This window comes from Exophiala spinifera, assembly GCF_000836115.1.
Source record: "Exophiala spinifera strain CBS 89968 unplaced genomic scaffold supercont1.7, whole genome shotgun sequence".
In the NCBI taxonomy this organism is placed as follows: domain Eukaryota; kingdom Fungi; phylum Ascomycota; class Eurotiomycetes; order Chaetothyriales; family Herpotrichiellaceae; genus Exophiala; species Exophiala spinifera.
This window is the reverse complement of record NW_015622519.1, coordinates 1,816,287-1,838,998: the sequence shown is the minus strand read 5'-3', so window position 1 is coordinate 1,838,998 and position 22,712 is coordinate 1,816,287. Positions and strand designations below refer to the sequence as shown.

Genomic DNA, 22,712 nt, shown 5'->3' with positions numbered 1-22,712 from the left:
GCCTAGAACAACAGCATCGATGGGTTCATTCCCACCAACACCGACAAGTACTCAACGAGACGTCGCCAGACCGAACGTTCAGACTTATGACAACACTGAAGATTGGCACGCTTTTCCTTCGCCGCCGCCGTCACCTCTCTTTGATCGAGAACTACCAGTCGTGCCCACCAACGGCTCGGGTATGATCACCAGCGATTCAAGCATTGGGAACGACAAATCGGCTCCGGCTCCGGAAACGGCAAAGAAGAACATACGAAGCCAGCGTCGAAAAGTCACATATGTCTCGCGGCATTTCACTACCGACGGATCCAGCGTGGATTCATCACGGACAGAGCGACAACTCAACCATGCTCTCAAAAAGGTCAGCACTGCCATCGACGACATCCGCAAGATCGTGCGAGTCGAGACATGCACACTCGCATCATCTCCAGGCTCACTGGCCAGTCACACTGGATCGCGAATATACTATGGCGTCAACATCGACGAGCTCTCGTCTGACTCGGACCTCACCGACGTGCCCGACGACATAGGACCTGATCCCTTCATCTCGACCACCAACGAGAACTCGACATCCGAGGTGCTATCGAAACCGACGAAACCTCCTCGTCGGCCTACAAAGTCACCATACTTCCCTCACCCGCACAAACACAGACCTACGTTCCTATCGACCTTGCCCTTCCCGCCTCTTTCGCACGCCACTTTTGGCCTGATGCAAGAGAGACTTGCGCACGACCCGTTCCGTCTTCTCATCGCAACCATCTTCCTCAACAAAACTCCGGGAGAGCGCGCCATGCCGGTCTTCTACGAGCTCATGTCGCGGTACCCGACGCCGTTGGCTCTCTCCAATGCAGAAGTAAGCGACATCACCTCGCTCATCTATGTTCTCGGGTTCCAGAACCAACGGGCGCGGAAATGCGTCGCCATGGCCCGAGCCTGGGTCGACCGACCTCCCGAGCGCGGGAAGCGCTACCGAAAACTCCACTACCCTGCCAGGGGGGATGGGAAGGATGTAGGCGTCGACGAGGCGATCGGCGACGAAGACGCGCGCGTCGCGTGGGAGATCTCCCATCTCCCAGGCCTGGGTCCGTATTCTCACGACAGCTGGCGAATGTTTTGTCGAGACCAGCTCCGCGGGCTGAGTACAGGTTGGAACGGCGAAGGCAGCGTCAATAAGGACCATGCACATGCAGACTCCCAAGAAGAACCGCATTCTTTCGAACCGGAATGGAAGCGCGTCGTGCCGTTGGATAAAGAGTTGCGCGCGTGGCTTACTTGGATGTGGATGAAGGAAGGATGGGTGTGGAACAAAGAGACGGGCCAACGCCAGAGAGCGAGTGACGACTTGATGGCAATCGCGAACGGAGGTGGTATTGTCGTCGAAGAAAAGGACTCGGACCATCTCATCGTCAAGAGCGTTGGAGAGGAACACGTCACGGATCTTCAGGGACTGAAAAAGGTTGAACGGACCGTTGGTGACTTTTTGCCCGGAATTTAGCACCTTGGGAGACATACCTACCTGCCTGCAGTACTTGGGTACAGCGAACCTTATAAAACGTGGAATCAGAATCACTTGAATCTTGGATCAAGAGAATAGATATAGGTACTTCGGTAGTATTGTATATGCAGCCTAGGTAGAGAGGTATGCAGCTCCCTTTATTCCATAGAAACATTTTGGATGGCACCAAAATTTGATCAAACAGAGTATAGGACATTTTCCTTTTCCAGGACGGATAGGAGATAGATAGAAGACACACAATGGAAAGTCCTAGAGATCTTCCTCCTCTCCAAGCAGTCGAGACAATCCCGAGACATCTGGTCTGTGATCCAAAGAAGGACCAACGTTGAGGTATGTGTGGGTGGGTGGGTGTTTGTGTGTATGCTTGCAGAGCATTCCAAAAACCAAAACCGACCTGACCAGCTGTTGATACAGGAAGTTTCATACCTTGGACAACCGCAACCACAATCACAATTTTGGCTTTCCTGAGTTCTTCGACTTCATCTTCTTCTCCTCCTCTTCCTTGAACTCCTTCTTCGCCTGATCCTTGAGGACCCTCCTGAGGATCTTTCCCGAGACACTCTTCGGCACGGCATCGACGAACTTGATCCCGCCGCGCAGCTTCTTGTGATTCGCGACCTTGTTGTTCATCCACTGTATGATCTCCTCTGCGTCGCCCGGCTGCACGGCGCCCGCGCCGCCTCTGCGCACGACGTACGCCCTGGGCACCTCGGTGCCGAGCTCGGCGCTGTCGACGCCCACCACGGCCACGTCGTCGACCTTGTCGTGGGCCGCCAGGTACCCTTCCAGCTCGGCCGGCGGGACCTGGAAGCCCTTGTACTTGATCAGCTCCTTGACGCGGTCCGTGATGGTCAAGTTGCCGTCACCGTCCAGGAACCCGACGTCGCCGGTCCTGAACCAGCCGTCCTCCAAGCACTCGGCCGTCGCGGCGGCGTTGTTGTGGTACCCCGTGAACACGTTCGGGCCCTTGACGTACAGCTCGCCGATCTCCCCGCGCGGCAGCTCCTTGGTGCCGTCCGACTCCTCGCCCGGCCCGGGGACGGCGCAGAATTTGGCTTCCAGGTTCGGCACCATGACGCCCGTCGTGCCCACGGCGCTCATCCACCGCTCCCACGGCTGCATGAAGATGGTCGGGCTGGTCTCGCTGAGCCCGTAGCCCTGCTTGACGCGCACGCCCTTCCGCTTCCAAAGCGACTCGACCAGGTCGCGCGTGAGCGGCGCGGCGCCCGAGTTCGTCATGCGCAGCGACCCGAGATCGTACTTGTCCACCACCGGGTGCTTGCACAGCAGCAGCACGATCGGCGGCACGATGTAGCTGAACGTCACCTGCTCGTCCTGCACGAGCCGGCACCATTTCTCGAGGTCGAATCGAGACAGGACCAGCGTGTGGATCCCCTGGAACACCGGCAGGTGGACGAGACAGTTCAGCCCGTAAATGTGGAAAAACGGCAACACGGCGAGGACCTTGTCGCCCTTTCCCTTGGGCGCGTCGGGGATGCCAGGGACCTTCTTGGATCCGTCGTGCGACAAGTGCGGCTCGGCCGCCGTGACTTGCTCGACGTTCGACGTCATGTTGTGATGCGTGAGTCTGACGCCCTTTGGACGGCCGGTCGTGCCGGACGAATACACCAGAAACGCCAAGTCGGTCTTTGGTGATATCTTTGGCGTCCGCCAGCGTGATGTCCCCTCTAGATTGCGAACCATGCTCCAGTGCTTGAATTTCCGGCTTGGGTCGCCGTCTTTGCCCAAGAGCAGGATGTTCGACTCGGGAATGGCTGCTTCCTTGCACGCCTTTTTCGCATTCTCCAGAGCGCTAATGTGAGTGACTAGTAGCTTCGCTCCCGAGTCTTTGAGTTGATAGACGAGTTCCTGGACAGTGTACCCCGGGTTGGCTGGGGAGACGACACCACCCGCCCACAGAGTCCCCCAGACCACCGGCCCAACGTCGATATCGTTGGGCACATACAAAGCCAGCACGTCGCTCTTTCGGAATCCGTAATTTGATTTCAGCCCTTTTCCGAAGTCGGTACTTAATTGCTTTATCTGGGCATATGTATATTTCCTCTCGAGATGGTCGCCATCTTGGAAGATCACTATCGCGTAGCGGTGTTAGTGGCAATGAGATAATGATACGAGGGTAATCTGGTAAGGGACCGTGGCCGGACGAATCAACGTACCTTGGTCGTCAGGAAATGGCTTTTCTTTTCGATCGAACAGCAGCGAAAAGATGTCGGTCACACTGAGGTTGACATCAGGAAAGTTCGACTTGATAGGCATGGTGAGAGGATGCCAGTGCGAGCGACGGCTACTTTGGAGAGACGTTGGGAGAGCGTCGCTTGTGAAGTGACCCTCGTCTAGATATCTAGATGAGCTGTTCGTACGACGCTGGATGCCACGCCAGATGGTCTCGATATGTGTGGCTGCTTACGCCGTGAAGGTGGGAGGGCCCGTTTCGCTAGCAACAATATCCGTAGTATTGATGTCCTCGAAGCCCAGTCCGCGGATGGGGGATCCTGTGGTGAATTTCAACGAGTTCACAAGCCGTTGTTACCCGTGGCCACTCTCATTGCTTGCTTGACAATAAGTCGAAGGGCGGAATTGGTGATGATGGGGTCCGTACAACTCCGTATTCCCAAAACATTCAGATGCCGAGGCTCGGAGAAGCCGGCGGCATCAATCCCCAATCAGACGCCGTCGGTGGCCGATGCGGCAATCGCCTGGTTGATGCCTTGGGCCTCGATTGGATCAGCTACGACTCTCTCGTGCGAAAGAGCCCTTGATCATCCCGATTTCTCGGCCTCGTAGGCGCAAGGCCGGAGTACGAGCACGAGCACCCCCAGGTTTAATACGCTGGAGTTGCCGGTCCGGAGCGGGAGAAGGAAGAGGGCGGAAAGTTTGTCTCCAGGGCGTTCGTGGGCCTGAGAATTCCACTATACTGGGGTGCTATGGTTGCGGATACCCGCAAGTCCGAGTGTTGTCCTTGACTGCTTCGGCCGTAGGAGATGCAATGCACGACACAGTAATTAATAGCAGTACGTGAACAGAACAAAACAAAGGACCAAGACATAACGGTTATAAACGTATATTACATTCTGAACTCAGTATCTGTCATAATCGTATGCGAAGACGCCGTCGCTATGCACAAACATCCTAGGTGTGGCCATATGCAATTCACCACGTATCTTCCCCATATCCAAGGACTTCTACCGCCACGTTTCCGACTGTGGACAAGGCCCATACTGCAATGAGCCCAATTCCAATCTTCCGATCCATTCTCCAGCCATTCAGCGGCACCACAACGAGTAAACCGATCAGGGTAAGGAGTAGGGTGACGCCCGAGATCATGAGTGTCGTGCTCACATCAAGCTCATATGGCTTGTATTTGATCGGTTTGTGAGGATGTCGCGCATGCTTGTGGGTAGCATTTTTGATGGTCATATACATGCCTCCAATACCGATCCCCAGCAAGATATTCAACATAGGTCCTCCGAAGCACGCCGAGAGCGCCATGACAGGATATCCCAGTTTGGCTACAGTGATATCTGCAACCAAATCACCTAGAGAATTGCCAACGGCGAAAATTGTCAAGCCTAGAATGGCATCAGACATGCCGAGAATGACCCCAAGAGCCTTCAGGACTCCAACAACTTCGTTTGCAATCGTCGAGATCCAGGCGATGGCGACGGCAAAGCCCAAAAAGCACAGAAGCGGTCGATACTTTGGCTCACGAAGAGGAGATGTAAGAGACAACAAGATCATGAGTGCAACAAGTGAGAATACCAATGACCCCAAAACCATGCGGACATAGAGCCGAAGGCTATGCCCATCGTCCATGTTGGCCCAGGAAATGGTGACGATAAAGAACGGAGCAGTGAAGACTTGCACAAACACTAGCCACCGATTCCAGTCTTTCGGTTCCGCCGAATCACTTGACATTGGTTTAGAGCTCTTTCGTGAGCTGGATAGTGGTGCACCATACACACCAGATGCCTCGTCCGCGTCATTCGATTTTGGTATGAATTCAGGAGTATCTGGGGCCAGGTCAGCCCGGCTTAGACTTCGTCCGCAGTCGGCCCCATTCGAACGCCGTTGGCCATCATCGGGGGGTTCTGCGTTATCTTCGTTTGGTTCCACAACAGGAAGTGTAACAGTGAGCAGGAAGACACTCGGAACGGTAACGACGCCCAAGATACGATCAATGATGGACTTCTGCCGCCAACCATAGACCGTTGGGAAAAGCTTTGCCACCATCACCTGAGGAGGAGGGAGGTGCTTGTACGGCCACCAGGCATATCTTTCCAGAGATTCCTCTTCGTCATCATCTCCCAGTAGGCCAATATGAGGAGAGGATTCGGGAGACATACTGGGCTCAGGAAGATGAATACTCGGGGGCCGTGATGCGACTGGTGTAAGAAGTGATGGTGAGTCTGTATATGGCGGGAAATCCTCCTGGTGAAATGCAAATCGAGTGTGCTCAGGATGCGGCGTGCGCAACAGAGGTACGTGTAGTGTGGGATGAGAAGTAGGCGATACGGGGGTACGCTCGGCTGTATGATGTTCAGTGGTGTAATCAGGACGGTGGAATGTCGGCGTCGGCGGTGCGAGGAATTGTGGAGTTTTGGGCAGCTCATCTCGGTCAGAGGGTGACTGTGGCAGGTTCCCTGAAGCTGGAGATAACGTCAATTTTGGTGAGCCAGATCGTTGAGCAGAAGGCTCGTTGAGGTTTTGCAAGATATAGCGGCTCGGACGAATCGGCGCTTCGTTGGAAGGGCCGAGCGAGGCCGATTCACTGCTAACAGCAGTGTCCGCAGCGTGGTTGGCAAGAAAGTGAGTGTCAATCTTAAGTTTCGCCGCGTCGTTGGCGGATACAGCTCTCCCGCGACCAGTGGGTGATTGACCTCGAATATCCAAATCCCCCGATGCTGAAAGCTGTGGTTGAGAGGCACTTGGGGCTGCCCCTGGGGTGATCAGGGCCGTGGAGTCGTCCGAGTATCTTCGTAGTCCAATAGGTTGGGTGCTTGCGCCAGTACCCCTTCTCTCCAGCGAGGTCATCAACGACCTGAATTCCAGAGCACCGATCAACGATGGTCGAATCGGAGTCATTGTGTTTCGTCGTTCGCCTCGACCTGGCCGGCTAACTCTCATCCTGCTTTGCACTTCGGCGAGATAACGATCCCGAGTTTCATCATCGTCATCAAGGTCCTCAACTTTCCACGCAGGAGTCCCAGGTGTCCTCAAGGTGGGGATGGTTTCGCCTGAGGTTGACCGTAGCAGGTTGGTCCGTTCGCTAGCCGGTCGGGCTTCCTCGTCTTCCTCGAACTCCGGCACTTCGAGCTCTTGAGTATCCGGGATGTGGTGATGAAGCCTCGCAGCGGTTTCGGCCAATTTCACCCTCCTTCGTCTGGTCAGCCACCAATGCCATGTCACGACAAAGATGACGTAGAAGACGTAGAAGCCGATCATAGTAGCACACTCCCAGAGCTTCAGACTGCCATCAGCCAGAAAGACCAGACTAAAGCTTGCTGCCACGGCAAAGAAGCCAACATCCCGAACGAAACTCTTCCTGGCGACTTGGAAGGGCGCAACGAGCGCCATGCTTCCTGCGACCACGGCGGAGATGAAGCCAGCTGCGCCCATCAATTCGCCCACTGCCAGACTCCCGCTATTGCTACTCATAGCCGCGAAGGTTGAAAACACATCTGGGCTTCCATTGCCAAACGCCAGGAACGTCACTCCTGTCAAGCTCTCACTCATGCCAAGTATGCTCGCAATTGTACTCAGGTTGATGCAGAGAAAGTCGGAGGCTGCGATTCCGATAGTGCTGAAAAGCATACTGATCCATAGCACCAAGATGGTGAAGGCAACGGGCTTCGCATCGGCAAGAGAGCAATAATAGAAACGGAGGTAGGATATGAGGCCCGCTTCTTCGTCGGGGCAGTTTTCTTTTATAAACGCGCATTTATCTTTGGCCTTGTGAACAAGTCGACACTACACTAGCAGTCAGATAAGGTGCGGTCGCAACAGCAGGAGAAGACAAACCTCGAGATCGCGCCCCTCGAGTGAACGAGCTGCGAGGGATGTAGTAGAGGCATCATTTCCAAAGCCTCTCAGGTAGCTATAACATGCAAATAGAGTAAGGATCAAAATTGCGATATAGAACGGGCGACCTTGTTGTCGCACCGTGCGCCTGCGGACTGGAGGGTTCGGGATTGCCATCTAGAGTGACGGCAATGCATGCTGGGTGTCGAGGCAAAAGGCTACATACACCGGAGGAAGGATATTATTTGACAAGACTGTACAAGATAAGACTGGAAGGAGGTATGATGTAGTAGAGAAGGATGAAACGAATGTCGCCTGGATCTTGTTCCAGTCGCGGCCAACTCACTCCACCTGCGAGTCCGAGTTACAGGGAACGAAGATCACGATATCGGAACAAAGCCTGCGGAGGGACAGGATGGGAATTCTTAGCTGCAGGCGAGCCAAGCGGAGAGAGCCCATGAGAGGCCTCCAAATTAGTGCTGGGCTCCCAATTACTGGTCGGAGAGCCTCACTAGGCTACACCTATAGGCTATGAGCTCCCTTAGTGAGCCTAGTGAGCCTAGTGCGCCTGGGCTCTAGGGGTGGTTCTGAGTAAAAAAGCTATAGCCAAGCGAGCCCTCACCCTTCCCCTCCGCAGGCTCAGTTCCGTCGTCATTATGCATCAGGGTTGGCACAGCCACATCGTTGATCCCCATCATTTCTCTTCCTGGCCTTATCTCCCCGTACAGGCCTGGGCTCACTAGGCCACATACGAGTACAAAGAGCTCTCTCACCATGGCAAAGACGTACCTGACACTCGCGCATCGTTGTTGATCCCTCCTGTTGACGTCTCGAGCCCAGATGTCGATCCGAAGGTGGTGTTCTGTCTCTTCTTCTCCATGCGTGAAAAACACGTTGTCTCCCATTTCCAGTTGCCATGGTCTCCAGCTGGAAGCGGAAGGGTAAGACGGTCTAGAATGCATCTCCAGCTAAGTTTGGTCAAGCCGAGGTTATCTTTCCACCGGCACCTATCAGCCCATCTCATCTCATCTCATCTCCCCCTACTATAATTCTTGGATTTACTGGATCGGGAGCCGATTCTCGGTGTACAAGGAGTTTCTCATCTTGCGACATCCCACAATGTTATAGCATCTCCCGTCTTCTTTTTGCACTTCGCTGGCTTCCTCTACCGTTCAATCCTCCCCTTTAGGCCTTTGCGACCATGGCGCCAACATTCGCCGATGTTGTCCCTATCAAGCAGATCTCGTCGCATCAGTACACACTGACCCTCGAGGATGAATGGTGTATAGGCACAGGTACATATGCTCTCTGCCTGTCAACGATGACTATGAATCCTCTTGTCCAGTCGCAGTTCTCTGACATCCTATAGTCCCTAATGGCGGCTACGTAACATCGTCCTTCCTCGTCGTCGCCCGTATGCACATGTCCCTGACGCACCCTCGCCGCTCCGAACCACATCCTGTCAACCTTCATCTCGAGTTTCTGCGGCGTACTTCCGTCGGCCCAGCACTTTTCACCGTCAAAGATGTCAAACTAGGCAGTCGCATATCGAATCTGCACATCGTGCTCTCCCAGCCCTCGAACCCAGCCGACCCTGCGTCTTCGTACATCGACGAGGCCGAAGGCTACATAACCATGAGCAACATCAGTACCGAAACAGGCCTCTCCCTACCGACATCCTACGCCCTCTACCCTCCCCGACTGCCCGCCGATCTTCTCACCCTCGCGCGATCGGGGCGCGACGAAAACTACACTTCGCGCCCCAGCGACCCGTTCCCCCAATTCCGTCGCGCAGCGCAGAATATACAAATGTTTCTTGTCCGCCCGGCGAGCCGGCCTGACAATCACCCCAAAGCTATGAACGACCAGTGGGTACGGTTCGCGCCCGGCAAGAAACCCACGGGACGCTGGACGAACGACGCGCTCGGCTTTCTCGTCGACATGTTCCCGCAGATCGTCGAGAAATACGTCAATCCTCACATCGAGGAGGCCGAGCTGGGCCAACAGTCTCGAGACGAGGCCAATACCGGTGCGAGAGCGAAGTACTGGTATCCCACACTTGTGCTGAACCTGGACGTGAAGAAACTTTTGCCCGAGGAGGGTGTGGAGTGGTTGTTTGTCCGAGTCAAGGCCAAGGCCATACGTAACGGGAGGTTTGATCTGGACGTCGAGGTATGGGATACGGACAATGAACTAGTCGCCACGAGTTCTCATGCGAGTCTTATCGTGGATTCTTCGAGAAACACCACGAGAAGGGGAAAGAAGGCCTCTAAGCTATGAGCACCCGAAAAGAAAAGTGAAAAGAAGAAAACGAAATAATAATGCTACTCCTAACCTGCAGGTAGAACGACTAACGTCGCATGTGCTAGATTTATAGAAGGCCATCTACGACTGTACTCCATCTCCAGAGAAATCAATGAAGTGGCTAGCATGCAACATATCTGATAGAAACATATTACGCAGGTTGATTCAAGGTAGCGATATGTACACGTTTTTCAGGTCCTCCTTCATACGGAAGGGAGAGACTGATCTGGATCTGCATTACAGCTGGCTCAGTGTTCCCCGCATGGGTAGGTCGAGAAAGGGGGAAATAATTCTGCCAGACCATGTCCGCCGCATCGTAAATGAAGTATGGTCATGGTCACCGTCACCGTCATGCTTTATAGCAAAGCTGCAACCCCCAAGGCAGCAGCACCCACAACACCGGTCCAGTCTTGGGCCAGGAAGTTCGCCGCACCAGAAAAGGTCGAGGGGGCCGGTGCGGCACTGCTAGCCACGCTCGCGCTGCTTGTCGCGGTCGGCGCAGGGGTGGTAGCTGGAACGCTGCTGTTGGCCGAGGCAGATGGGAGAGGGATGGTGACGTTGGCCGAGGCGCAGAACTGCACGGCGAACTGGAGGGTGGCTGGATCGACGATATACGGGTTAGAGTTTAAAGGAGATGAGAAAAGGAGAGAGAGAGAGAGAGAGAGAGAGAGGAAAACAAAGGATCGAGGACATGTATTTGTGTCTGCGGGTGTACGTTACCTTGTTGATCAGCTTGGTCGCAAGCACCTTGGATGCAGGTCTCGACACCGCTGAGAAAGGTGGTGGCCGTGCAGATGCATTTGACGTCGGTCAAAGCGCAGCCAGTCGACCCGATGGCGCCAGTGGCACAAGTAAGCTGTCGTATCGAGTTGTCAGAACAAGAGAGGACATGATGGCAGCCTTTCTCTCTTGTTTTTCTCAAAGGGGCCATGCCAGGGTTCCAGAGCAATACTTACGGCACATGGTGGCAGGCTGGACAGGTCCTGAGTTGCGGCCAGGTTGACGAGGGCGAACAGGCCGGCGGAAGCAAGTGTGAAGCGCATGGTGGCAGGCTGTTTTGGGTGATTGTGCTTGTTTATTTGTTGTCAACGAAAGTGTTGGTGGTGGTGGTGGTGGTGGTGGTGGTGTGGTCAGTTCTTCGTCCGTAACACACAACTCAATGAACGAGCGAGATGGAGTCAAGACGATTGCGGTCGCTGGTAGATGTAGCCTTGAGTGAACGAGAAGACGAAGGAGGAATGACAGACAAGGTCGGATTTTCAGCAGTAGGAGACAGCGAGGAAGGGTGCTCTGGGTTTATAAGGTACCAGTCTTAGGCAGGTCAGAGATAGAATACCCTAGCTTATAGGCTTTTTGTTTTTCTTCTTGACTGCTGGCAAAGCTTGGAGAAACGTTGACTTGGGGGGTTTTGCGGGAAGCATGAACGAACGAACGAAACAACGAGCAAGCAAACGAAGTGTGTCCTGCTACCGGGCGTGTCATGCCATATGGCAGATACACCGACGGCGAGGGGAGGTCAAGGATTTTAGCTTTAATGGTCACGGACCTTGCCCTGACTGAGGGGAAGAAGAGGCCGAAGCTGGACAGGGAAAGCGGTCGATAGGGACCTTGTGGAGAAGGGGATGGCGATGGACCAGTGACGGTGCATCAGTGACGGCTACTGAGGCTCGAGTGAGATCGATGGTACCGATTTGGCCTTTTAGTCTGGCTAGTAGTGGGTAGTAGCTTCAGATTCAGGTTCAGCTGGGTTTCGCGCAAGCCCGACGAAGGAGGAGGAAGAAGTGGTGGAGGATGGTCTCCCGTGTCTCTGGGACAGGATGGAAAATGTCGTTCTAGACCAGAGGGTAGCGGCGCTAGATGATGACTGGGACGAATGGGGAAGAAGTGAGGCTTTGGGAGGCTGGTTGTCGAGGTTGGATGATTTGACGGATCAACAGAAGAGGAGCACAGACTCACGAGCCAACGAGTAGTAGAGTTTCTGGGCTTCTGATAACAGACTGCCTGGATGAGTTAGTTACAGCAGACTACGGGGGCTTTTAGTTCGTCTTAAATCTGTGCGGGATGATTTTGCGGAGACAAGCGACAGTGAAAAATACCCGAAGAGGAGGAGGAGGAAGAAGAAGAAGAAGAGGGGGAGATCGAGGACAACACAAAGGACCTCGATTCCTCAGACAAGCGGCGAATTACATAGGAGTCAATGGGCTACAGAGCAGTACCTCGTACAATGCCTTCATTGATTGACTGGTTTCTCGCTCGCAGGACACAAACGGTCAAGTCTTACACCCACGAAGATTCCATTTACACAGGTAAGTCGGTAGTATCTACCTATTAGCTCGTCGACAGACACATGTTCACTTTTTGTGCTTGCACACTATCGCCTCATCGCCCTCGCTCTCGTCTAGCAGCCAGCTCTCACTTTCATCCGGCCCACCTCGCGGGCATACTTAGTATATTTAAGAACTTCTGACGCTGGTAGCGCTGTCATGAACCCTCCTGGATCAACGTCGGCTCTGAGACGCAGATGGAATCAGCCAAGGAGGCAGAGACCAAGTAATGCTTGTCGACAGAGGCGCTCCGGGTGTATTCGCCGTGGCACTTCAACCTCCACCTCTGGAACTCTCTGACGTCTCGACTGTGTCGTTGACTCGGGCGCTGCTACTAGCTCCAAGGCCCGGACGATCTGCGCCGGGTGTGCGCACATTCAATGGGCGGAGAGGGATCTGTGTTCATCATCGGCATTGTTGCTATGTTCGATTTCGGACGAACAAAGCCAATATTTGGAAGGGCAGAACCGCCTTTTATCGAAAGATTCTTCGCGTGTGAGCGCGACAGGTTGTGAGGTCACGAAACATTCATTCGTCGATCCGCACAGACTTGCTGGCAGAGCAGCGTGGTGTCAATGCGTCGTCGTCCAAAGCCGCCGCATCAGGGCCGCATATCAGCGCACCTCATCCAGTCTACCAAAAGTCTGCCATTCAAACAGGAGACGACGTCACTGCCGCGCCAAACCCACTCACGACCGAAATGCCGCCAGCTACAGGTCCAAAGACAGATTGAGCAGAACCAGAGCTTCACTGTGGCTAGATGCCTTTTGAAAGCAGGCCAACCCGCTGTCGTCCCCGGCGTCCGCGGGGCGAAACTCGCCGTAGGTAAAGAGATCGGCATGGTTCTTCCGAAGTCGAAGGAGGTTCTTCCAGAAGGGCAACACGCTGTCCTTGTCGCCAATCTGCCTTCCAACGTTGATTTCGGCATAGTTGTCATTGATGCGCATCCAAGGCCCCGTGGTGGAGGTGATAAAGCCCTCGTGGGCGCCGCTGGTCGACTGCATAGGGGCGCGACTGTGGTCTCTGGCCAGCTTGCGAATGTTGTCCATGGCGTTTTCCCGAGCCTGGGGGTCATGAGCCGATTTCTTCAACTCCGACTCCTAGTAACGTTGCGTGGACTTGTCCTTACCCGTCCGGGATACTCGGAGGGCGCCGGCCATGGCTCCCTTTGCTGTTCTTTCTTTCGACAGCCATCATCATGGAGGGTTACGACATCGACCTGATCACCTCCCTCCTCGACCGCATGGAACTGCCTCGGTAGGACGGCTATCCTGTTTCTGAGGTCGGCTCGGCGGTCTTTCTCTGGGTCTGGATGTTTCTACGGCCCCCCAGAGATCAAACGATCGCTCTTTTGTCTTTTGCCGAACCCGACTTCTTGTTGTTCTGATATTTGACTAGGATGGAGGAAAAGGTCGAGGCTAAGCTTACCCTGTGTGGACCGAAATAGACTAAAAGGACCTCGCCTGGACTGCCAGCGTCTGCCTCCAAGCGTGCCTGTAGACCTTGGGCAATCTACCAGCATCTAAAGTGATCATACCAAGAGTTATTGTTTCATCGTGTTTTCATTCATCTTCTACTAATTTCTAGCTCTGACGCTGGAGGAACACAGTGAATGAGACGGCCTGGTGGTCACAATCACCCCAATTCGAGACGGCCTATGAGAAGTTCTTGTGTCCGCTTCTTTCGCATCAACGGACCACCTTTTTTGTTCTTTGGTCTCTCAACCCTCACAGCAGCCCCTCCCTTACTGCGGCGGTGCTTTTCTTTTCGAGAAATTTACATTATCCTCCCGTGTGTTGGAGGGGCCAAATGGTTTACCACATGTGAGCGACCAATACTTTGACAATGCATACCAGGCATAGTTATCGGCATTCCCAACGGACTGCGACAGTCCCATGACAGGATCTGGAGGAAGTGCATTGATCAGTCGTGCATAGTAAGGTCCGTATCCGTTTGGCGGGCCTCCTGACATGCCTGGTGTGGCGCCATCGGGGAAGTCACGAATCCAGCCAGTGTGCTGGATGGCCTTCCAATTCGGTATGTCGTAAAACAGCGGTTGGAAATGCATCAGCTCGTGTAGAACCCAGGAACCAAGCACCTCCATGTAGCTATTGTCGTGGTCTCCGAATCCATCACAGCCCCATCCGGGTAAAGGCTGCCCATTCGGGTCGTTGTTCGCTCTAGCCCATGGCGGCGGATTGAACGTGTCCTCCAGAGTCAAGAATCGCTCGAACAAAGTTCCTCGACAGAGAGACATGTAACCAAAGGGAGACGCAAAATACAAGTATCCAAATATCCCATCTCCGGGCAATTGCATCTCACATGTTCTCTCCGACCACTTGGGATTGTCTCCGTACGCTATGCTTAGCTGGCTGTACCTAGGGTTCAGGGATCCGGTGTTCAACACATGTTCGACATTCTGGCTGTCAATGGTCAAGTCCAAGGGGATGTTTGCAACTGCCCTAAAGACCTTGTGTACAAAGATGAAATCCTGTGGTTGAAAGTATCTCCGAAAAGCCTATTTGTCGGTGTCAGAAATGATGGGACTTTTTGAGTGCTTGGGGGAGTGTGTGCGGTGTCTCTTACCGGATCACATGGATCTGCCAGTGCTACTGCCGTCCTCGCAAGCTTGAGTGCGTCTTGAAATGCATGGGTGAGCTGTTCATATACCTTATTGTCGGTTCCTTCGGGTATCAAAAAAACGGGATACTGTGCCAAAGCCATGCGCAAGGGCAGTAAGAGGGCAAGGAGAGGTAACAGCTTCATGGTGGTGTGGTGTTCAGCTCGACGATTGTTTCATTCAGACAGTTGTATGAAGGTGTTTGCGATCAAAGAAGAGGATCACAGAGAAGGTGTTTGCGATAGACTTTCAAAAGGACAGGAAGAGAGAGCACAAGTTTGTGAGGAAGGTGGTCGCGACAGACTCTCAAGAATCAGGGAGAGAGAGAGAGAGAGAGAGAGAGAGAGAGAGATGTTTCTCAATCGTTGAACTCTGACAAGCTTTAAATCTGTATAGTTGAGTAAGTGAAGGAATTGCGACACCGCGACGTGCAGGAAGCAAAAGACTGCCTGTATTCACGCTCACCGTCGCGTTAATTTTCCTTCACACATGGCTCAAAGGCAGCGAGCAATGCCTTGTCACCCTCTCTTTTGCATCCGTCGTCAGTTCATAACTTCATTGCGGCCAAATCCCATTATCTCTCTCTACGCTGCATTCTTTCTTCGACGTTCGCATTCTTGTCGCAACATCTGAACAAGTGATCTGGACGCAATGGATCTTGTTACGCCCACGTTGCCACCGTTACCGCCCTCTCTTCCCGCTGAATATCTCAGAACAAGGAACGTGCAAAAGGAGGCAGACGGTAAGTTGAATATCATCGTTTACCTCATGCCCTCCCACGACCACCGCATGCGGTAGTTCACAAGTGGCGACAAGAAAGAAAAGCCAGAACGCCCAAGCCAATGGAATGAATAACTTGACCAGCACTGACCTAAAACTCCCTTTGGTAGAAACCAAATTCGAACTCCTCAACAAGGAAATCGACGCTCTGAACAATCCATTGCTCGAACCCCTTCTCCCGGCCGAAGACGACGACACCATCAGGAACAGCGAGAGGGACATCAGCTCGGCGGCGTTTCGGGAGACCAACGCTGAACTAGGCGTCAAGGAAGGCGAGAGCTACGAGAACCTCGCCCGTGCCCAAGCCCTCGTGTGGTTCACCAAGCTCGAAGAGAGGTTCGAGGAACGCAGCACCAAACTTCGCGCCGACGCCCTTTCGTACTCGCTCCAGCACGTCATCGGCCGCACCAACCCTACCCGCTTCAACGAGTACCTTCAGGCTCGCGCGAGATTGCGGTACCACTACCACAGCGTGCGCCAGGTGATGAGAATGAAGAAAGCTTACGTGGAAAAGAAGGAGAAGGAGGAAGAGGTCATCGAGTCCCGCCGCGCACTGTCGTACGGAGAAAAAGTCATGAAATGGCAGGCAATGGTGATGTCGAGGAGGAAGAGACATGCGAGCTATCTTGCTTCCGTCAAGGCTCGACGAGCTTCGAAAGGCGCTCAAAAGCGCACCGGCGCAGAACAACGTACCGGCTCAGACCAGCGCGTCGGCACAGATGATTCGGGCCCTTGAGCCAATGTTATCTTTGGGAATGCCGTAATGATCATGGAGATGATGGTGATGGGGGGAGTCAAAGATGATGATGGTGATGGTGATAGAGAGAGTGAGAGGCCACAGACGGTGGTGATCAAGAGAATCAGAAAAAAGAGTTTCTCGTCTGCTAATGGCAGATCACAGGCAAGGCCAAGATTCGTGTGTTGTGCCTGGGAAGGGCTAAAAGTTACGGTGGCTGGCGAGGCTGAGATACCCCTGACGAGGCTGTATCACGTGCACTCGGTAAATTGTACCCTCAGGTTACCTGGTACTTGTACTCCGTAATTATAACTCTCTTCCATCGGGGTGCGGCATGGAATTGTCAATATCGAGAAGGCGTACCATTCTCAAAGAGGTTGTGACTGTTTCCGGGCTTTAGTCTCGCCCGAGTCGGTGCCCCCTCAATTGTAGGGGGGCTACCAGGATGCGCAGAAGTACTTGTGCGGCACGTGGTTCGGTCGTAAGTCGTCAATATAGTTTGCTGGCTTGGTCATGTATGCACAGTACGAGTGAGCTGAGGAACACAACGGTGAGGCGGGAAAAGAGGGCGATCACAGTGCGAATTGTGGACTGTGACATAGTGGATATGGGTTCTTAATGCCTGCTACACTTCGACGATAATAACAACCGGTCGCCTTGGTTGTTTCCATGTACATTTTGGATGTCCCGAGTCATCACCTTTCCCCGCGAGCTACGTTTCCTCGTCCTGTCCTCTTCATCAATCATCATCTAGAGACTAGCCCCTCGCGGCAAGAATGATCTTCTCCTTCTCCTCGCTTCGAACCCTGAAAGCAACCGGAAAGGGTTTCGGCCCAAACAACCTCGTCGGGGTATAATTCCACACATCGTACTGGACCGGCTGACCGGTAACCTTGTCCACGGCAGGAAGGACGTCGAACGCCCATAGCAGCCTTGCCGTCAAGATGAGAAGCGAATTTTCCGCCAGATTGTAGCCTGCGCACACGCGTCGTCCGGCGCCGAAAGACCAATGATCTCGAAGCTTGACGTCGTTGGTGTGGATGCATTCTCCTGCCGTGAGGCCGTTGACTGGACTGTTGTAGAATCGATCAGGGTTAAATCGTTCCGGGTCCGGGAAGAGTTCTGGATCGAAGTGCAGAGCCCTGAAGAAAAATAGAGTTCACACAAGGTCAGCTTTCTCTTCTGCACAATCCGGTTGTCGCAAAATCCAGACACATGTTGAACCGGACTTACCAGTGATTGATGACTACCGAGGTACCTTTGGGAATGAAATAGTCCTTGTAAACAAGATCGCCCTGTGGCAAACCCAGAGTTAATCATCTTCATACGACGTGGGAAGTTTGACGCTAGATTGTGAAGCAAAAGAAAAAGAAAAGGGGCGTTGTAGCGACATACCGAAGTGACGTGACGGACGTGGTCGTTACTGACACTCCGCCAGCGGAGGACTTCTTTGACCATTGCTCGAATGTACGGCAGATTCGACATATCCTCAAACTGGGGAAGACGATTTCCCACTACGGCGTCGAGTTCTTTCTGTGCCTTGGGAACAACTTCCGGATAGGCCACCATCGCCAGGATCATACTGTTCATGGACAACTGCGTTGTGTCTGGAAATAATACGAAAGTAAGCCTCGGGTGTATTTTCGGTTGACCTGGGCCCGCTACGAGGAGCCGAATAAAACATTTCTGAAGAGAAAGTCCACATACCACTTCCTGCTTCAATCATGCTTCCCGCCACATAGGCGGCCTGGACTTCAGAGATGCCCATAGCGAGGTAATCTTCTTCCTGGAACTTTTCGGCGAAACAGCCCGTGCGAACGCCGGCGTTCAGCTGCTTTTTGAGATCGTTCCACAGACCCATCCAGAGCTCGACCTCCTTCTGGTGGTACGCTTCCCACTTTGGACGCCACCACTGCAGAGCCCTCGGCAGGTACTCTAGCACAGGATACTTGTCGACGTTGTGGATCTGGCCCGCGGCCTCGGAGAAGTGGCTGAGCTCATCGTAGATGGCGCCCAGCACAGGGTCATTGAGATCGAGAACGCGTCGGCCGTAGATGGAAAACATGATGACACTCGACGTGTACCTTTTGACATGGCTGAGGAAGTTGTCCGGGTCCTGGAGGACGTCGAGCAGGTACCTATGTGACTCGAGACTGGAAGACGGCTTCATGGCGTCGGCCGACTTGATGCTCAGGCAGCGGTGCGCGATGGCTCGAATATTGCGCCACTGTTTGCCATATGGCTTTTTGTTGTAGAATTAGTTAGAACAGCTTATCAGAGACACAACAACAAATCAGAAACATCGCAAGGACTTCAGACACAACATATGCGTAGCTCGTACATACCATGAGCAGCATCCGGTAGCCACCAGAGAGCAGGTTCAGAACTCGGAGCGCCGGTCGACTTCCAGTCACGGAGCCATTCTTGTCGAATATTTCCTGATTCGGAAAAACGGCAAAGGGTGTTAGCAAATTTGATAAGCATTTTCCTCTCGCGACGAGTATCATGTAAAGTGAGCGAGTGAGGGTGTGTGAAGTTGCAAAGGGACGCATGTCATGACAATCACAAACCTTGACGGCTTCCGGCGAGCTCACAATCACCCAGCGCTCGACACCGGTTCTGATCTCGTAGATCTCGCCATGCTCTCTGGCCCACTTGACGAGAGGATTCTGACTGGGGTTGTTGCCCACTTGGGCACCCCAGAGATGAGCATGGCCACCGAGCAAAGTCGCGCCCGGCGGCTGTGGTGGTCTTCTGAGTCCCTTGGGCGTGCGCGGGCCACGGATACTAATCACTTCCCACGCGACGACGGCGACCACTGACAGAAAGGCGATGGCGACAAAGAGTGAGAAGCCGGGCGGGGCCGTCAGGAGGGTACTGGGTATATTGATCATTGCAGTCTTATGCTCCGATGAGGCCGGACATGGGCGTCATCTGCCGGTGTCCTAAAGCAGAGACAATTTGATGAGGTGTAATGGCTCTGAGTATGGCACTGTGACGATGGAGAGGTCTGTCTGTCGACCAAGGACTTACTACTAGGTAGAATTAAAGACTATCAAGACCATGACAAGACTCTCGCTCCCCCAACTCCCCACATTCTCCGATCTAGATTCAAGATGCCCCACATTGTGGTTTTCTGGGGTTGTTGTTGCTTCGGGAGCCGCACCGCGTTGATTAAAACTATTGTTACTGGAATTCTGGTTGGAGGAGACGACGGTGGGTACTATTTTCCCCAACATCGGCCTTTTCTGTTTGATTTGCACATTCAGAAGTACTGAATCATGGCGCCATTCCAGCAGCACGATCCTCCCATGCGCCAGTGGTTGGCCTCACGATGGTTAGTGATCTCGTGGGTACTTTACTCACGAAGAGACTGAGGGTAGCCGGTCTTCTAATGGATCCCTCATTTGGACCGGTGCTCTCATTCGGCATGATGTTGACCTGCGCAAAGAATCTGATGTTTGTCCAAAGAAGGGCGTCGTCTTTCTGTAAGGCCCCCTGCCCCAGCCTTATCAGGTGACAAGGCTAAAGCGTGCTGTTGTCACCTCGAGGCCAGCTTTACCGTCAGGGTTCATCGCTGAATTGGTCATCTTTCATCATACGCCATATCGTGAATCAGTCACTATTGGGGTCGGAGGATCACTAGACTTGTCTTCCCTCAAGATGATTTGCATGCCGCAACTTCCACATGTATCGCCTACGTGAAACATCTTCAGTGTCGGCCTTGGGCGTCATTGCCAACCCTGCGAACATATTCAAGGATCCATCTTTCCAGGTCTCGATTCCCTACCGAAAGCCGCAACAAACTGGAGAGACCCTGGTAGGTGGGCCATATGGATCCAAGGCGTGCACCAAGGATGACAAGGGAAAAGTCTGCCTACGTTGTTGGAGATGGTCGCTAACGGGCGTGCGAGATACTCGGAAATTGGTGGAGGGCTCAGGCGGACATCAAAACAGTCTCCTAGGCAAGCATTGGGGATATCCTGCCGAGATGCTGGATGCGGACTGTCCAATGTGCAGACTGTTTGGCATGCACTCGGAGGACTTTCAATCGATCAACGGCCCAATGCAGGGTCGTCGTTACGACCTGCGAGAGCTGACCTTTACTGTCAAGCTGCCTCAATCACGCAGCTCCGGACACTTAGCAACAACGGCGAAGTTCTGGTACCTCGTTCCTTCATCTGCGCCACGTTCTAACTTTGCACAACTAGCCGGCTCTGGTTCCTGTATCGGCCTCGCAGATGGCCGAGACGGGAGCGCCGCATCACCCTCCGACCATTTGATGCCGGTGCTCATTGATCCCAACACCATCAACTACAACACCATAGAGACATGGCTTGCTCTTTGTGATAGGAACCACCGAGGAACTTGCGACTTTCTGCCCACAGAGACCGTGCCCCATCTTCGTCTGATTGACTGTCTGGCACTACCTCCAAAACTTGTAGATGCCATGCCGCGTCGGAAGTACGCTGCGTTGAGCTACGTATGGGGGCGTGGAGGCGTCAAAGAGCAACTCGAAGGAGACACCGTCGTGTGGCGACTGCTCCCGCAGACCATCCGTGACGCCATGACGGTCACCCGGAAACTCGGCCTACGCTACCTCTGGGTCGACAGATATTGCATACCGCCGCCACTCTTGCAAGAGCAAATCAGTAAGATGGATGTCATCTACAGCGGTGCCGAACTTGTCATCGTCGCGGCCGCCGGTGGTGACATCGAGTACGGCCTTCCAGGTGTAGGCGCCAGGAAACGGACCCAACAACCGTACGCGACTGTCGGAAAAGACGTGTTCGCGTCTACACTAACCGACTTCGACTCGATGATGCACACCTGTTCATGGTGGAAGCGTGCCTGGTGCTTCCAGGAAGCCTTGTTGTCTCGCCGCCGGCTCATCTTCACCGACGAAAAGGTCTACTTTCTGTGCCGCAACATGCTGTGCGTCGAAACCCTGAGCATACCTTTCGAGGACCCCTCGCACCGACCTCGCACGAGGATGGACTCCTCTACGGGGTTCTTTGACTGGCTCGTCACCGGAGGTTCATCCCGCGAGAACCCAGACCAGATACGGGCCATTCTCTCAGCATACTCCGGCAAGGGCATGAGCTTCGAATCCGATGGCCTCAATGCCATTGCGGGCGTGTTGCGAGCCTTCGCAAGAGTAGATAAAAGGGGACTGGAATTTCGCAGCTACGGAGGTCTCGCTATCACGGGACCTCCCACCACCAATTCCTTCGTATCCGCACTCCTGTGGGCTCATTGGATACCCAGGGGCAGGAGACCGGGCGGGTTCCCAAGTTGGTCCTGGGTCGGCTGGACGGGAAGTTTTCGCGCCAGCTCCATCTCCAGAGAAGTCGACCACGAGATGGAAGCCCTCCTGTTGGAGGGAGACGGCACGACGACCGTCAGTTGGGAGGGCTTTGTGGCTCGCAGTCGACCTGACGACGGCATTTTCCCGCTGTCGCTATACATACGACTACACGCGCTGACCTGCATGGTGCAAGTGTGCTATCGTCCCTCTGCGGGAAAGGATCAGAGATACGTCGTACCCGTGCAGCGACTTCCTGGAGGCAAGGTACGCTACGCAACTGTGTCTCTTGGGTACGCTTGCTCCGACACAGGTGGACTGGACGACGACGACCTTCATGTGGCCCTTGTTCAACGGCCCCAGAAATGCGTGCTGCTCGTGCCTCACGATGACGCGCGGAAGCTGTCTGGCATTGCGCTTCTCGTGCGCAAGGTAGGAGATGAGCACTATGAACGCACGGGAATGTTCCAGTTCGAGTATTTCGGTAATGTTTATGATGAAATGGGCAATTACGACAGCTTCTTGTTGAGCACTGATGAAAGAGCGGCCGTTGAAGGGTTCGATTTTCAAAGGGAGTGGATATGTTTGGGCTAGATACCTTGGGTCCCGGTTAAATGTAGTGCACTCGTCATTCCTCTCGCTCGTTCGTAAACCATGCACGGTTCCCCAAGTGTAGATACATGAGGCATAGAAATACTATTCACTGGTTCACTATGATATCGATACACTGTTCTCACATTCACGTCACGTCACGGTGCCTTTCTTTTCATTGGGCAGGACAGAATAAGTCGAGAGGGTCATTCGTGTTGAAGTATTCTTCGATTCTTCAGGACGACCGAGTACGGTTTTAAAACAAAGCCCGAGGACTCGCGTGGCCCGCTCAGCATTGCTGCTGGGTTCGTAGTTTTAGTATCATTGCCTTCGTATTTGCCCTTCTATTTTCATTTTCATTGTCATTTCCACTTTCACTCTCACTTCTTTTAGACTATCGTTCCTCAGCCCTCTTCAAGAACGGCACGATAGCCCGCAGGAAACCTCTTCGGTTGACTGATGCCCGCCGTACATGTCCCCGCGCGTCTGGCACCAAG

At 53.7% G+C, this 22,712-nt stretch overlaps 10 protein-coding genes across 10 annotated transcripts; 4 read left to right on the top strand and 6 right to left on the bottom strand.

Moving 5' to 3' along the window:
- Positions 1-19: 19 nt before the first annotated feature.
- PV08_09665 (uncharacterized protein) lies at positions 20-1,495 on the top strand (the record flags this gene model as incomplete). The annotated part of the gene is made up of 1 exon (XM_016383981.1): positions 20-1,495. The coding sequence occupies one exon, from the start codon at positions 20-22 to the stop codon at positions 1,493-1,495; it is 1,476 nt and encodes a 491-aa protein (XP_016232604.1).
- Positions 1,496-1,963: 468 nt separating this feature from the next.
- PV08_09664 (uncharacterized protein) lies at positions 1,964-3,793 on the bottom strand (the record flags this gene model as incomplete). The annotated part of the gene is made up of 2 exons (XM_016383980.1): positions 1,964-3,609; positions 3,694-3,793. 2 exons carry the CDS (start codon positions 3,791-3,793, stop codon positions 1,964-1,966), a joined length of 1,746 nt encoding a protein of 581 aa, XP_016232603.1.
- An 894-nt stretch (positions 3,794-4,687) lies between these two features.
- Positions 4,688-7,732, bottom strand: PV08_09663 (uncharacterized protein; the record flags this gene model as incomplete). The annotated part of the gene is made up of 2 exons (XM_016383979.1): positions 4,688-7,504; positions 7,556-7,732. The coding sequence occupies 2 exons, from the start codon at positions 7,730-7,732 to the stop codon at positions 4,688-4,690; spliced, it is 2,994 nt and encodes a 997-aa protein (XP_016232602.1).
- A 1,024-nt stretch (positions 7,733-8,756) lies between these two features.
- Positions 8,757-9,835, top strand: PV08_09662 (uncharacterized protein; the record flags this gene model as incomplete). Its single annotated transcript, XM_016383978.1, has 2 exons — positions 8,757-8,850; positions 8,925-9,835. The coding sequence occupies 2 exons, from the start codon at positions 8,757-8,759 to the stop codon at positions 9,833-9,835; spliced, it is 1,005 nt and encodes a 334-aa protein (XP_016232601.1).
- Positions 9,836-10,215: 380 nt separating this feature from the next.
- Positions 10,216-10,902, bottom strand: PV08_09661 (uncharacterized protein; the record flags this gene model as incomplete). Its single annotated transcript, XM_016383977.1, has 3 exons — positions 10,216-10,457; positions 10,580-10,715; positions 10,816-10,902. The coding sequence occupies 3 exons, from the start codon at positions 10,900-10,902 to the stop codon at positions 10,216-10,218; spliced, it is 465 nt and encodes a 154-aa protein (XP_016232600.1).
- A 1,991-nt stretch (positions 10,903-12,893) lies between these two features.
- On the bottom strand, positions 12,894-13,232 carry PV08_09660 (uncharacterized protein; the record flags this gene model as incomplete). Its single annotated transcript, XM_016383976.1, has 1 exon — positions 12,894-13,232. The coding sequence occupies one exon, from the start codon at positions 13,230-13,232 to the stop codon at positions 12,894-12,896; it is 339 nt and encodes a 112-aa protein (XP_016232599.1).
- A 695-nt stretch (positions 13,233-13,927) lies between these two features.
- Positions 13,928-14,949, bottom strand: PV08_09659 (uncharacterized protein; the record flags this gene model as incomplete). The annotated part of the gene is made up of 2 exons (XM_016383975.1): positions 13,928-14,701; positions 14,770-14,949. 2 exons carry the CDS (start codon positions 14,947-14,949, stop codon positions 13,928-13,930), a joined length of 954 nt encoding a protein of 317 aa, XP_016232598.1.
- A 505-nt stretch (positions 14,950-15,454) lies between these two features.
- Positions 15,455-16,319, top strand: PV08_09658 (uncharacterized protein; the record flags this gene model as incomplete). Its single annotated transcript, XM_016383974.1, has 2 exons — positions 15,455-15,545; positions 15,694-16,319. 2 exons carry the CDS (start codon positions 15,455-15,457, stop codon positions 16,317-16,319), a joined length of 717 nt encoding a protein of 238 aa, XP_016232597.1.
- A 757-nt stretch (positions 16,320-17,076) lies between these two features.
- Positions 17,077-19,213, bottom strand: PV08_09657 (uncharacterized protein; the record flags this gene model as incomplete). The annotated part of the gene is made up of 6 exons (XM_016383973.1): positions 17,077-17,461; positions 17,553-17,614; positions 17,715-17,926; positions 18,027-18,561; positions 18,665-18,757; positions 18,890-19,213. The coding sequence occupies 6 exons, from the start codon at positions 19,211-19,213 to the stop codon at positions 17,077-17,079; spliced, it is 1,611 nt and encodes a 536-aa protein (XP_016232596.1).
- A 794-nt stretch (positions 19,214-20,007) lies between these two features.
- On the top strand, positions 20,008-22,218 carry PV08_09656 (uncharacterized protein; the record flags this gene model as incomplete). Its single annotated transcript, XM_016383972.1, has 1 exon — positions 20,008-22,218. One exon carries the CDS (start codon positions 20,008-20,010, stop codon positions 22,216-22,218), a length of 2,211 nt encoding a protein of 736 aa, XP_016232595.1.
- Between the last annotated feature and the right edge of the window lie 494 nt (positions 22,219-22,712).